The sequence below is a fragment of the Rasamsonia emersonii genome (assembly GCF_000968595.1).
Source record: "Rasamsonia emersonii CBS 393.64 chromosome Unknown ctg1118621760619, whole genome shotgun sequence".
Taxonomy (NCBI): Eukaryota; Fungi; Ascomycota; class Eurotiomycetes; order Eurotiales; family Trichocomaceae; genus Rasamsonia; species Rasamsonia emersonii.
In genome coordinates, this window is record NW_013562858.1 from 1 (window position 1) to 13367 (window position 13367).

The 13367-nt window shown below is 48.4% G+C and overlaps 6 protein-coding genes across 6 annotated transcripts; 4 read left to right on the forward strand and 2 right to left on the reverse strand.

The window, feature by feature from the left end:
• On the forward strand, positions 1-498 carry T310_7957 (PAXNEB protein superfamily; the record flags this gene model as incomplete). The annotated part of the gene is made up of 1 exon (XM_013469248.1): positions 1-498. A coding segment is annotated over one exon (498 nt), but the record flags the coding sequence as incomplete, so codon positions are not given.
• Positions 499-1380: 882 nt separating this feature from the next.
• T310_7958 (uncharacterized protein) lies at positions 1381-2816 on the forward strand (the record flags this gene model as incomplete). The annotated part of the gene is made up of 2 exons (XM_013469249.1): positions 1381-2294; positions 2342-2816. 2 exons carry the CDS (start codon positions 1381-1383, stop codon positions 2814-2816), a joined length of 1389 nt encoding a protein of 462 aa, XP_013324703.1.
• Positions 2817-3614: 798 nt separating this feature from the next.
• T310_7959 (Ribonuclease P complex subunit Pop4) lies at positions 3615-4389 on the reverse strand (the record flags this gene model as incomplete). Its single annotated transcript, XM_013469250.1, has 2 exons — positions 3615-3802; positions 3867-4389. 2 exons carry the CDS (start codon positions 4387-4389, stop codon positions 3615-3617), a joined length of 711 nt encoding a protein of 236 aa, XP_013324704.1.
• A 533-nt stretch (positions 4390-4922) lies between these two features.
• Positions 4923-6052, forward strand: T310_7960 (1-aminocyclopropane-1-carboxylate oxidase; the record flags this gene model as incomplete). The annotated part of the gene is made up of 2 exons (XM_013469251.1): positions 4923-5285; positions 5339-6052. 2 exons carry the CDS (start codon positions 4923-4925, stop codon positions 6050-6052), a joined length of 1077 nt encoding a protein of 358 aa, XP_013324705.1.
• Positions 6053-6658: 606 nt separating this feature from the next.
• Positions 6659-9870, forward strand: T310_7961 (Chromatin remodeling complex WSTF-ISWI, small subunit; the record flags this gene model as incomplete). The annotated part of the gene is made up of 8 exons (XM_013469252.1): positions 6659-6758; positions 7029-7092; positions 7156-7457; positions 7517-7715; positions 7788-7932; positions 8067-8285; positions 8336-9400; positions 9448-9870. The coding sequence occupies 8 exons, from the start codon at positions 6659-6661 to the stop codon at positions 9868-9870; spliced, it is 2517 nt and encodes an 838-aa protein (XP_013324706.1).
• A 1312-nt stretch (positions 9871-11182) lies between these two features.
• T310_7962 (uncharacterized protein) lies at positions 11183-12065 on the reverse strand (the record flags this gene model as incomplete). The annotated part of the gene is made up of 8 exons (XM_013469253.1): positions 11183-11279; positions 11413-11425; positions 11455-11487; positions 11645-11668; positions 11707-11740; positions 11788-11861; positions 11929-11984; positions 12034-12065. 8 exons carry the CDS (start codon positions 12063-12065, stop codon positions 11183-11185), a joined length of 363 nt encoding a protein of 120 aa, XP_013324707.1.
• Positions 12066-13367: the final 1302 nt, after the last annotated feature.

Here is a 13367-nt window from a genome sequence, read left to right on the forward strand (position 1 = left end):
CATCGAATTCTCATTCCCTCTCTGCTCAACCCCACCATTTATCCTCCCGAGGCCAGCCAGCCCGAACATCTCTTGCAGTTTATGCATTCACTCCATGCTCTTCTGGCCAACAATGCCCATCGCGTTACCGCAATGATCACACTTCCGCTGTCTCTTTATCCCCGATCGACGGGTCTCGTACGATGGGTGGAACTGCTATGTGATGGGGTTATCGAGCTATGTCCTTTCCCACATTCAGCCGATGCGCTTGCGACCTCAGGAGCCGCAACCGCCCATGAGGAGCCCCCACAAGGAATGCTAAAGACACATAAACTTCCCGTGTTACATGAACGAGGAGGAGGAAGCGATCAGAATATCGGCGAGGACTGGGCGTTCACGCTCAGCAGACGGAAGTTTGAGATTAAACCGTTCAGTCTGCCTCCCGCGGAGGGAGACAAGGAGGCTCAACAGGGAAATGCCGGCAGCTCAATGCCAAAAAAGGCGGATCTTGAATTCTAGAGCCGATCGTGGAATTCTTCGTGGAGATGTTCGACTAACGGTCGTGCTCGTCCTCGTATTGCTCTTCCCTGATCATTTCGTCCAATTCGATCTGCTCAGACATTGCAGAGCCTGGGTTGGTCATTGTACGAAGATAATGTCTGTCATAGGCATAAGCATCGACACCGGGGCGGATGGACATTCGACGGAGTCGAGCTCGGAACCCGTCTCCAAGACAGGATGAAAGCGCAAGGAATACTATACTGATGTGAGACACCTTAAACCACGTGCAGGAAGCGATCAACACTGACCTACGAAAAGCAGCAGCGGGCCAAAAAAGCCAGGCCCATGAGTAATATGAAATTCATTGAAGAGACTAGAGATAGATCAAGAGAGAAATGGCAAGCAGGAGTCGAGCATGTAATTGTGTAGCAGAGAACCGACTGCCGTCTCTCAGGCGGGCGGGCCGTAGTCCGATGCAGAATGAGCTGTTAGCCCAAAGAGGTTAAGTCCGATCGTCTCCTCCACCTGCGGGCATATTTTTTCTCTCCCACCACACCAAACATTTTCAAGCATCGTTCCGCAGCAAGCTACTCTGGCTTTGCAGGTCAAAACCAGGGTTTGCTGCGTTTCATGGCCGAAAGGTAAGCATATTTATTTTTATTATTCCTACAGAGATTCTCTCACATGATTATACCCATACATAATCTGTCAATCCCCTGAAGCTCATTATATATATCCCAACTCGAGCATTCCGTGATTGAGAAACGTATTTGAAAATGATCTCCATAATTATATTCCTCGACTTTTTCGCGCATGACTGCATTGTCGAACCTGTTGGCTGACCATTCGGATCTTGTAAAGACAATAGGAACCAACTCTCATTCACAATTCTGCCACAGAATGGCGGTCGTGCCCGACCTCCCCATACCCATATCCTTTATCTCGGGTCGCTATCTCCTCTTTTCTGTAGATGCGGTCACATATCTCAGAAGGGAGCACCACATTTGCGGCGTTTTGATCGGCACACTGCCGCAAGTGCCGCAGCAAAATGTCTTCTTGGGCCTCCCTTTAGAGTTAATGCCTGAAGAGGCGAGAATCTTGGTAGAGAAAGGGGTGGCGTACATTGTCGATGAAGGCAAATCCCACAATCTGGGGATGAGAGCGCTCCTTGAGGAAGACAAAAGACGTTATCTGCAGGACTTGGAGCGTGAAGGACGTCAAGCCACTCGAGCTCAAGCCGAACGAAAGGAGCGGGAGCGTGAAGAAGCATTGAAGAAGCAGGCGCTCAAGAAGAGTGCAAAGGCTGAGTCCTCGAAACCGCAGGACGCCTCTGAGGATCTGGCTAGTGCTGGCGATGATTCTGATTTGAATCTTTTCGGTGCGGACTCTCCCCGGCCTGGCAGTGCTCTGTCTTTAAGAGCATCCTTGGCCTCAGAAACGCCGATGGGCATCACCCCGGCGACTTCATATCCTCCGTTGCCTTCCAAAGTGCCCAACGAGTATCTCATGCCTCTCCCGGATGTACCACGTTCGTATCCGTTGTTCGCTCACCTGCACTCACAAGGCTACTTTTTGTCACCGGGTCTCCGGTTCGGGTGTCAATATATGGCGTACCCTGGAGACCCGTTGCGTTTTCACTCTCACTTCCTAGTGGTCGCAGCAGACTGGGACCAGGAGCTTGACCTGATGGAGATCGTCGCCGGTGGCCGATTGGGCACCGGTGTGAAGAAGGGATTCCTCCTGGGGGGTGAGGTACCTGACCAAGACCAATCCGGCGATAAGGTCCGGACATTCAGTATCGAGTGGGCAGGGATGTAAGAGTCGTTCCTTACATTCGTCGACTAAGCTCTTCGATGCCTAGAAGTTTTGCTGCAAATGCAAAAGCAACCCTATACACGCATGGTGAGAAGCTCTGCAACTTGATGCATATGCAACCCGAGGTCGGGACATGCTGCCCAGCAGCTGATAATCCCGAATCCACGGCTCTGCCTATCAATCCCGACTGTGAAGTTCTACGCAGTCCAATGACGCCAGATGTCCGGGTTCTGGCGCCCGTGCTTGAAAACAGCACTAACATCGAAGGACAAGGATTGATAAGGGGTAATACACGCGCGAGCACTAGATTACGATGCGTGCGATGCGCGATTGCTTCTGGTAATCATTTGAGGACATCCAAAAGCAAGCAACAAGCGTCCACGCCACCTATTCGGTGGTACTTATTCAGAACTGGCCCAATAATAATGGGTAGTAGCAGTGCACAAAGTCTGGATGTACAGAATTGGAACGCTCGAGGAGCATCTTTTTCATTATTATTACAACCAGCTCAGATTATGTAGATACCTGCACCCAACAATGAATTGAATCAATTGTCATGATACATTAAATCATGAATAAGCAAGGTCTCCCAACTCTCCTCTTCTCTATAGACTACAGAGATCTGTCTGTCTCTACTCTAAACCCATAAATTACCCTTGACAAACAGATTGTCTCGACCATCATAGTATTTGTCTATTTCAATATTTCCGTCCGTACCGTAAATGATGAAGATCGATCCCCTAATTCTCATTCTCATTCTCAAAAAGGGAATTAATTCATATATGGATCCATCCATTGTAACGTTTCTACCAAACGAACAGTCAGCCAGCCAGACGGACAGACGGCTGTCTGTCGTCGATGGATAGATAGACATAGAGGGATTGATTATGAGCTGTCCTTGTAATAATTCACCTTTTTTTTCTTTCCTCCTTTTGGCTGGATTGATCGATCGTAGTGATGATGATGTTTACGCCGATCTTCTGTTAAGTGTATGGTCGGTTCTGTAGACTATTCGTATCGCGATAGTCCCGCGTATAATGCTTCGCCTAGTTGTAAAGCTGTTGCGAAGCGCCTGGCTTCCTCGCTCCGCCTGACGGTGAAAGTCTGCTCTGATGGCGGATACTTTCGATTCGGATATGTCTGCCCCGAGACATATCCTGTAATCGACGAATCGAGATTCTCGGAGAGACAGACGAGCGGAATTCCCATCGAGCCTGCGTTCCATCATCCTGAACGCGAGAAAGATCCTTCTGAAGAGGGTTTCCAGGCTCAGAGTGATTAAAATATAACCATCTGTATGCCTGCCTGCATGCCTGTCACTAAAGATAGTCGACGTTTTTCCACTTGAACTTTTTGTTGGCGCGATCGACGGGGCGGTTCTCAAACTGACTGCCGTGAAGCTCAAACACTAGCTCTTTGGCAGACGCCTTGCCCTCTGTGTTTTCGCCCTCATCTTTGGTAGGTATGGGTACCGTAAAGCGGAAAATGGTGTGTTCTTTCGGGATTGCTGCAAAGAATGCAGTTAGTAAAAGCCCAGGAATTACCTCCCAGGAATTCCGAATGACACTCACTCTTAGCCTCATCTTTCTCCGTCACGACCACAAACGTAAACTTGGTATCTCGGACCACGATGCCCTTCATGCCAACCCTGCTGGCGCACCTACTGCGAACGACTTCGATCTCCGCGCCGTGGAAATCCGCGCTGGCCAGCTTACTACCATGTGACTGCGCCGTCACCGGAGGAATATTGCCTCTGCGATCCTTGATATCCAACACCTCCTGCATATACTCCACCCACAATTTGTGCAGCCCTTTGAAGATCTCGTATTTGCATTCTTCCTTCGGGATGTCGTAGATACCAGAAATGCGCTTTTCGCGCGCGGAGAGCGGCTTCGGTTTCTGCTTGCGATAAAAGTACTCCTTCTTGCGCAGGCGATGCAGGCGTCGTCGCGCGCGGTTGTCTGCCGGTGTGGGAGATGTGGGACGAAGGAAGAGAGGCTTCTGCTTGATTCTCTCGGTGAACAGCTGGTTCGCGGTGTCGGGGGAGTGAGCGCGCTGGAGGAGCTCGTGGGCGATATGGGTCCGAGAAGCCATGCTGGACAAAAGTCAAAATTGCTATGTATCAGAATTCCAGAGGCACTGAGACAGAATGTCCTCGACAGGCATGGAAGTAACAATGGTTGCGCAGAGGAAGCTTGCGAAGCGGGTGCGATGGACGTTTGCAGCCCTTGCAGAAACTCAACAAGTCATCGTCGTTCCTTCTGCGAAAAGGTCGAAAATTTGAAAATTAAATTATTGATAGAGGTTAAAAAAAACTAGAGAAAAGACAATGCATGTGTTCTCACAAACCAAAACAAGAAAAGTGTGGCGTGGAGAAGTGATGAGGCGAAAAAGCTTAGCTCCAACTCCGATTTCCCCGGACGAGCATTGTGTAGCCACGCCCCGCAAACACCAGCATTGCCGGTTCCAATAACAGCCTGCTTTCCCTCGGACTAGATGCCGATCCCCGCACAGTATACCTAGGTCTAGATATAAAGTGTCAGCGGCCAGAATGACTCGAATCAAGGTCTCATCTGAAAGATTTCTTTCATATCCTATAGCACCTCATCGCTAGTGAAAGAAGCAACATGGCGACCCTCGAGAACTTCCCTGATCTCCCACCGTTCCCCGACGACGTACCAACTGCTCCTCTTCTTCGTCTGTCATTGGAGAAACTCCTCAAGCGTGACAAAGACGAATTTGAGAGGTTTTGTAAAACTTGTGAAGATATAGGGTTCTTCTACCTTGATCTTCGGCATTCAGACCAGGGGGAATCGATCCTCGCAGATGCGGATCAGCTGTTCAAAGTCGGCGAAGAGCTCTTCAATCTCGACCTGGACGAGAAGAAGAAGTATGACTTTAGCAAGCAGAATTCGTATTTTGGATACAAGGCGCAGGGCGCCGCTGTCGTGGATAGACAGGGGAATCTCGATCGGAATGAATTTTATAACGTCCGTTTCGTGTTTGTTCTCTATGACTACTATAGCCATCTAACACTCTGCAGGTCTCGAAGGATGATATTCTCGGAGTATCAGAACCATTGCCAGCACCAGATCTACTGACCCGGCATCGACCACTCCTTAAATCCTTCATCGAGACAGCCCACTCCATCGTGACCCTTATTCTAGAACTTCTGAATGAACACTTAGGCCTTCCACCCTCAACGCTGCCGAACCTCCATCGCCTCCATGAGCTAAGCGGAGACCAGGTACGCTTCATCAAGGCGCCTCCACAGCCTCAGGATGACAGACGCACCGCGCTGGGAGAGCATACAGACTTTGGCAGCGTCACCATCCTTTTCAACCGTCTTGGTGGACTGCAGGTTCTCCCTCCGGGCGAAGATGCTGAATGGTGTTACGTGAGACCGCTGCCTGGCCATGCCATCGTCAACCTGGGCGATTCCATGGTGAAATTCACCAATGGGCTGCTTCGATCCAACATCCACCGTGTGGTCTCTCCACCTGGCCTGCAGGCCGATACCACGAGATATAGTCTCGTCTACTTCTCGCGGCCGGAGGATAACGTCTTGCTGAAACGACTGGAAGGGAGCAGCCGCATCCCGCCTCTTCCTGCTGATGCGGTCGAAGAAGAGGTCAACAGCAAGGATTGGATCATTCGACGGGCTCTGGGACGTAGAGTGGATTTGCATGACAAGATTGATTTTGATAGGGGTGCGGGTACGGAGCAGATAAGCCGCAGGATCAAAGTCCACAATTAGTAGCTTCATGAAACGATCCATCTGGAGACATTGTATGTTTTTGACGAGCTTCAATCTTTGTCTTATACTCTAACTAGTACTTTCAAGCAGCTTAGTTTGAAGATACTTACACATGAAATCTTGCTATAATCATCAGGAGTGATGAAAAGAGTCCACGACCATGGCAACCATGATCGCCTTGACCATTCCACCTCGCACACCATGGCTCCTTTCTTTCATTCAACCTCCACACACCATCTTCTCATAACTCTTTCACAGCCTACCCACTGAACTTGACAATCTTTCCACAAGTAGTTCAAGAGATAATGAATGTATACTGGTGAGTGATTTGTTTTCCTTCTACTATGAGTCTAGACTCACAAATACTAGTCTTTCATCCCATAAGTGCTTCGACACAGTTCCTCGAGTCTGTCGAAGACATGGAATTCACAGCAGTGATAACGATGGTATTCCCTGTGCTAGCCCTGGTCATACTATACTATATAAATGTCAGGGGTATCTTTCCAACGGTCTTTTCTTTGCCGAGATGTAAGCTCGTCCCGGCGGTTGGTTTATTATTTTTTTCGAATTCAAAGCAATCCAATCGAGAAGATAAGAGAGCTGACAATGGATACAGACATTCTTACGACCAGACCGTCTGCAAACGGTTGGGATACAGCGTCAGAGTCCGAGCTGCCGGACCTGGACTCAGGCATCTTCACCGATGGTAAGCCAATTCTCGAGTATGATCTATAGTTTGTCCTCAGCAAAGCTGACAAGACTTGAAGACCCAACTGCGCCTGAAGACTCGCCCCCGTCGAGCCCATCATCCAGCAGTGCATCTATACTGCCGATCGGGGTCGCTCGAAACGGCCAGGATTACCAAATGCATGTCAGGATTCGATAGCAATCAGAGAAAAACGCAATGCCTTTCTCGTTGCGAATAGGGAAATTTTCCTTCCTCTGCTTCCTGAGAGGAATTATATCCAGAAAATAGTTTCCTCAATCGGCAAAAGTGAAGAGACCGTGCCTTATGAGCCCATTCAAGGCCAACCGATGGGGTATGTCAGAGCCTTTATCATTACGTTGAAATCATGTCATATTAATGATTATCAAATACATAGGGTTCGAGCCGCGCTACGACCCCATCAGATGGATGGATTGTCTTTCCTAGTCTATCTAAGGAGGAACGGCGCGGGTGGCATACTGGGAGACGAGATGGGTTTGGGGAAGACCCTTCAAATACTCTCGCTTTTCCAGTATGCCAACGAGAACGAGCAGACCAGTCGGACTCCATTTCTAGTGGTATGCCCATTGACCGTACTGCGGTCATGGGGTCACGAGGCTCGCAAATGGACGGATCTCAACGTTGTCGAGTACTATGGCTCTGCGGAACACAGAAACAGGGTCAGGATGATGATGAAAGGTATTATCCGGATCCTCCCAAGATTTTCTTTAATGATTTCTCTGACTGTTACTCTCTAGCCAGGCATAAATCGTCGAGATCGATTGATGTGCTCATTACAACATATGATACGCTCAACAAAGACATCGGATGGTTGTCCCGAGCATGTGTCTGGAATTGTATCGTCTTGGATGAGGGACATCGGATCAAGAACAGCGGGACGAGGAACGCATGGTCCGTTCATAAACTTCGCTCAGATCACAAGATCGTTCTCACGGGGTAGGTCTTCATTGAAGCACAGTCTCGTTCTTTCAATATTTTGTGTTTTGCTAACGGGTTCATTTCCTAAAGCACGCCTATCCAGAATGATCTTCATGAGCTGTGGTCCATATTTCACTGGTTGTATCCAGAAGTCTTCATTCCATCCACCTCAGAACTCTTCAAGGATGCATTTTCCCTCAGTGAAGGGATGGTTGACTCCGACTTCCTTCTTCATGTCAGAAAATTTCTCAAAGTCATCATGCTGCGGCGTCTGAAAGACTCGCATCAATCGGGACTGATCTTCCTCCTAAGACGGAGATTACTCTGTTTGCTCCTCTTTCTTCACTTTAGCGTGTCTTGTATCAGCAGATATTGACAGGCGTTGACAAATCTTTGCCAGAAGAGCCCTCTTTCAGCACAAAAGCGGAAGTGCAACAAGGTACCAGAGATGTGATTCAGAGGATGTTCAGCATCAAAGATGACGGTGATGAGGTGGCAAGCATCGTCAGCTCGATATTTGAGAGACCATCTGGATCGCTCAAAATTTCAAAGAGAGCCATTGGGAATGTGCTGATGGAACTGCGCAAGGTAAGTGAAACCTAAGTGAGCTGATTTCTAAGGGCTAACTGATCTTCCAGTGCTGCATTCATCCCTATCTTCTTGAAGACGTCGTCTCAGAGCGTCGCCTTGGACATCGCGTCATCACGGCGTCCGGGAAGTTTGTCGTCCTTTACAAGCTCATCGAGCATCTCGTTATCGGCCAAGGGAAGAAAGTACTCATTTTCTCTGGTTTTGATAACGCCTTAAATGGTTGTGAGGATCTCCTCCACATTGCGAGCAAAAAGCAAGCAAGATTCGGATATCTTCGTCTCGATGGGTCGACCCTGGCTGCTAGGCGCAACCTCTACCTTTACCTTTTCCGAACTGACCCTTTCTTCAAAGTATTTTTGATCGCAACTAGGGCAGGCGGAGAAGGTGTATCCCTAACTAGCGCGTCTGAAGTGGTTTTTCTCGACCTCGACTGGAATCCCCAGTCGATATTGCAGGCGGAAGCTCGGGCACATCGCATCGGGCAAACACAGCCTGTCACTGTGTACAAGATCTGTACACATGGGACGGTTGAGGAGCAGATGATGAGCCGGCTCGCAAAGAGGCTCTACCTCTCTTCGAAAATCACAGAAAAGATCAGTAATACGGTCATTCAAAGTATCGAGCCGGAAGAGCCATGCCAATCAGAATACCGTTCATTGGCGTCGTTAATCCGTCGACAAACTCAAACCCTGCCTTGTGATCAGACTGACCCAGAAGACATGCTGTCATGGAGCTGGGAGAAGATTGTCGAGACATGCGAGGCCAGAACGGCAGAGGGTGGAGAAGACAGAGACAAGGAAAAGTTCCCGATCACGGAGGACGAGGAGAGAGAATGGCTGGAACGCCTGGAGAGGGTCGAAACTTGTCTGTTTAACGGAGTCAAAGTCCCGAGGAGTTCTCACAAGAGACCGATCGAGGAAGACTTCTTTTCCTTTCTCGATCCTTCGGAGAGACGAATCGGGAAGAACAGGACAGTACTAATAGCAGGATATCACGTAGGGAAGGAATCTTTGGAATGCAGAGATGATGAGGCCGTGCCAACGATGGCCGGAAAGGACCCTCGTCTTGCTGATCCGAAGAAAGAAAAGAGGCCTCCGTTTCGACATCAGAAGGTATGTACATAACTGTATGGCATTTAACAGTATGCTGACATTGATAGACCTGCCTGGTTTGTGGCAAGTGTAATCGTCTCGAAAAGTGCCAGTCGTGTCCCCGCGTCTACCATGTCAAGTGCGTGAAATCACACGAAGCCAAATCGACGGCATATACCCCCGTCAAGCGCAATTTGTGCTCTCAGCACAACTGCTGTAGTTGTCAGCACACTGCAAGCGAAGCCGGTGGGTTGCTTTTCTGTTGTCGCTCTTGCCATCGCGCTTTTTGTGAGGACTGCCTCGAGTGGGAATCTACTACGTTCGTTGGGGATGAAATTCCAGAATTCAGGACTCTCGACTATCACTCCTCTAGCAGCACTTACTACGTCATATGTGAGCATTGCAACAGAGCGTCTCGAAAGAGTGACAAGCGAAGAGTTCGGCAGGACTCGACTTTGGCAAGCAAGCGTGCGAAGCGTGGTTCGCTCTGACGGTCGACCAGCATTCGCTTGCAATGTGTCGCCAATTCTCTCTTCAAGTTCAATATCTTTCTCCAATCTCTTGAAACGCAATTGAAAGGCTAAGCAAGGAAAGAATTTATTGTGTGAACGGAAGTCAGGTCATATGTCATTGGAACGAATCTCATTTGCAGAAAGTCATTGCAGTCGATTCACTGTCTTTGCATGGTATCTCTGTCTGTCAGTAACAATTATCGATTCTGCTGTCTGCATATGATCTGTATAAAACGGCAAAATGAAGCATGGAAGGTTATCTGAATACGTATCGAACAGATGAATGCGGTTCCGTTGTCGAGATGGGCTGTCGTTGTCGAATCTGTACCTAGGTCATAAATTGAGTGGAACAGGACAAGATACATGTACTGTACTACTTTTTTTCCCCTCTGTTACTCTTGTCATCGAGCGACTCCAAGATGTCGCCATCATACTGGTATCCTTACAATATTGTATCTAGTCTACTTGAGCAGAGATCAGATCAAGGATATCTTCTCAGTTATTCGTTCATCCCAGTACCCATCCTCCTCGTTTATTCCCAGACACGTATATAAGACTTTTCTATTGTATGTACTGTACAGTACACTATAATAACCTCCTTCGCAAGAATTCAGACAGCAATAAATGATAATAAGTGGATAGATAGATAGCATCTGCAGTACACCTACCTACCCATCTACCTACTTACCTACTAACCTAGGTATACATACGGTGAACTTACGGCCTTTCCCTTATCTAAGTTAATGCTGACACCCCGAGTTAGCTTAGCTAGTATTATTCCGCTACCTGCGTAGATAGATAGATACGTTAGGTAGATAGGAGGTATTTCCTAGATAGGCAGTACGTATGTAGGCAAGCACCTACTCGTCCCGTCGCAGTAAGTAGTATGCAGTAGACAACTAGACGACAGCGGCATCTTAGAGTACAGCAGCCAAGCCATGTCAATGTCATGTCATGTCAATCGACTCGGGGGCCAAAAGACGTGCGTATAGTACAACAAACATCTCATCTGAGGGGGGGGAAGGGAGGAAGCGTCGGATCGGGGAGGAAGAAAAGAACCTTCAAGAAAAGAACGAAGGAAAAGAAATGAATCGCTGTGAAGCTGACAGTGCCCCCTCCCCTCACCTCCCCCGCGGAACAGCGGAAATGCGGACTGCGATCCTATTTGCTTCCGTGGTGGTGGGATTGGGAGCTGAAAAAGGAAAAAAGAAAAGAAAAGAAAAGAATTCTCGAAAAAGGGAAAGATAACGATGACGATGATGATGACGATTGTGATGAGGGATATTATTTACTACGTATGTAAGTAAGTAGGTAAGTAGGTAGGTTGATTCGATATGCTGTCTATCTGTCTGTCTGCCTGTCTATCTGTCGCAGAAAGAAAATACGTCCTATTGAGCTGTAGTTCGATATTCTATCTAAAGTATATGTGTTCATTTCTATTCTCATTCTTATTAATTCATGCAATCAATCAAGACTCTTCCATGGTCGTTAGTTAATAGTTCTTCTAGAGAAAAGTCATACTTAATAGAGCGATCTGTAATCAACAACAATTCTCAAACAAACCTGCCATGAGAAAATGATTTTCTTTACAAAAGTCTAAACATGCGTACAGTATTCTAGATTCGATTAATCCCGCAGCCGATGAAGAACTCTCCTCATACCATACCATGCCATGTCATGCCATACCATCCATCCATCCATCCATCCATGCAGTCACACACAGGAACCTACAACAGAGCCAATCACAACTCACGGGGATGCTCTTCCGTCGGGCCGGCTGCAGTAGCAGCAGCAGCAGCAGGAACTACGACTTACTACCTACCGTAGTAGTATGTACTCCGATGCAGTGCTGTCGATGACAAGTTGGCAACTACCCAACTACATGCACGCACGCACGCACGCGCAAGTGGAAACAGACGGGTTGGAAGGGCATCCTATTGGCGATGATGGTGACGGGACGGGAAGAGTAGCTGCATGCATGCACGCAGATGCAGATGCAGAGCGCAATAAGAATTAATCTACAGAGGGAAGACATACGATGTCCCGTGTCAAGCAGTTGATCAATTAAACTTGAATCTTGCACTCGGGTGATGCTGGCGGTAGTTATTTATTATTTACTTGTTTGTTTATTTATTTACTTACCTTGCCAGCACGTGCAGCGCAGCGCGGCGCATGCGTAGGTGTTTTTAATTAAATTAAATTACTAATAATTACTAATACTTGCTTGCAGTGCAATGCAATTCGCTAGATGATCACTACTGACAATGACAGTCCAGTCGATTCAATTCAATTTAATCAGTCAACCAACTCAATTAACCTCCGAAGACGTTGCAGACGCTGTGTAACATGCCAAATTCAAACAAGAGTACGGAGTACGGAGTAAAAGTCTGACTGACTGACAAACAGACGAGGGTGTGCCGTGATCACTAATCGGGGCTTGAGCTCAATGCGGGGAAAGCTGCCACTCGCACAGGCACTGCAGTGACTGCACTGCTGCAGAGATTTCAACCGTTTAAGCGGTGCACGCGCTTGTAGCAGTGTCCTAGGCTATTAGCCGACACTGACAGCGAGGCAATGCGATCATCGATCAATGAGTGAATTGCTGCCTGACTCACCGGCAGCACAGACGCCAGCTCATGCCGATGATGTTCATCATGACGATCACGATCATGATCAGACGGTGGATATTGGGAGGAAGGGAGGGATTTTCGTTCTACCGTCCTGCGCGAGTCACGCAGTCTCTCTCTCGACTGAGTCCAAGCCAAAGCAAGCCACCACTGGCAGGACTCAGGACCACTGACCACTGACTCGTGTAGCACTGTAGCGTGCCAGCTACCTAAACTAAGCGCTCGCCCACCACCCAGTCAGGCGGTCGCCGGTCGGGAGTGGCCTGTGGGCTGTGGCCCCGGTCTGGCCCGCCGCCCCAGTGGGTCAACGGTCCGGGCCGTTCGAACGGGTCGGTCGACCCAAAAAACTTGTGCGTGGCCCAGCGTGGGTTCCGGTGTGGTATGCTTGTGGAGAAAAAAAAAAGAGAAAAAAAAACGAAAACCACGCAGATGGAACGAACGGACAAGCATTCCAATCAATCAGAAAAGGTTCCAGTCGACATGACGTTTGCTGCTTGCGGATTTATCTCCGAACGTTTTTCGTCGGCGTTAAGGCTTAAGTACGGAGTGCTCCGTACTCCGTCCTCCTACGGAGTGCAGGGATGTCATAATCCTATGATTAATTAATCATCCATCTTAAATAACTAACGGTCTAACCAGGTAATTAATTAGGAAAAGAGCTAAGAGCGTCACTATGGGATCCTGACCCAGACTGTCGGGTTTGCCAGGGATGTGGAGTACGGAGTAGGGGTACGTGTCCTGGTTACTGGGATAAGGTTCTGACTGATTACCTGTGCAGTACGGAGTACTCCGTACTCTCTACTCTGTACGGAGATTGCAGTGGCCGTTAACTGTCAAGTTAGCTAGTTA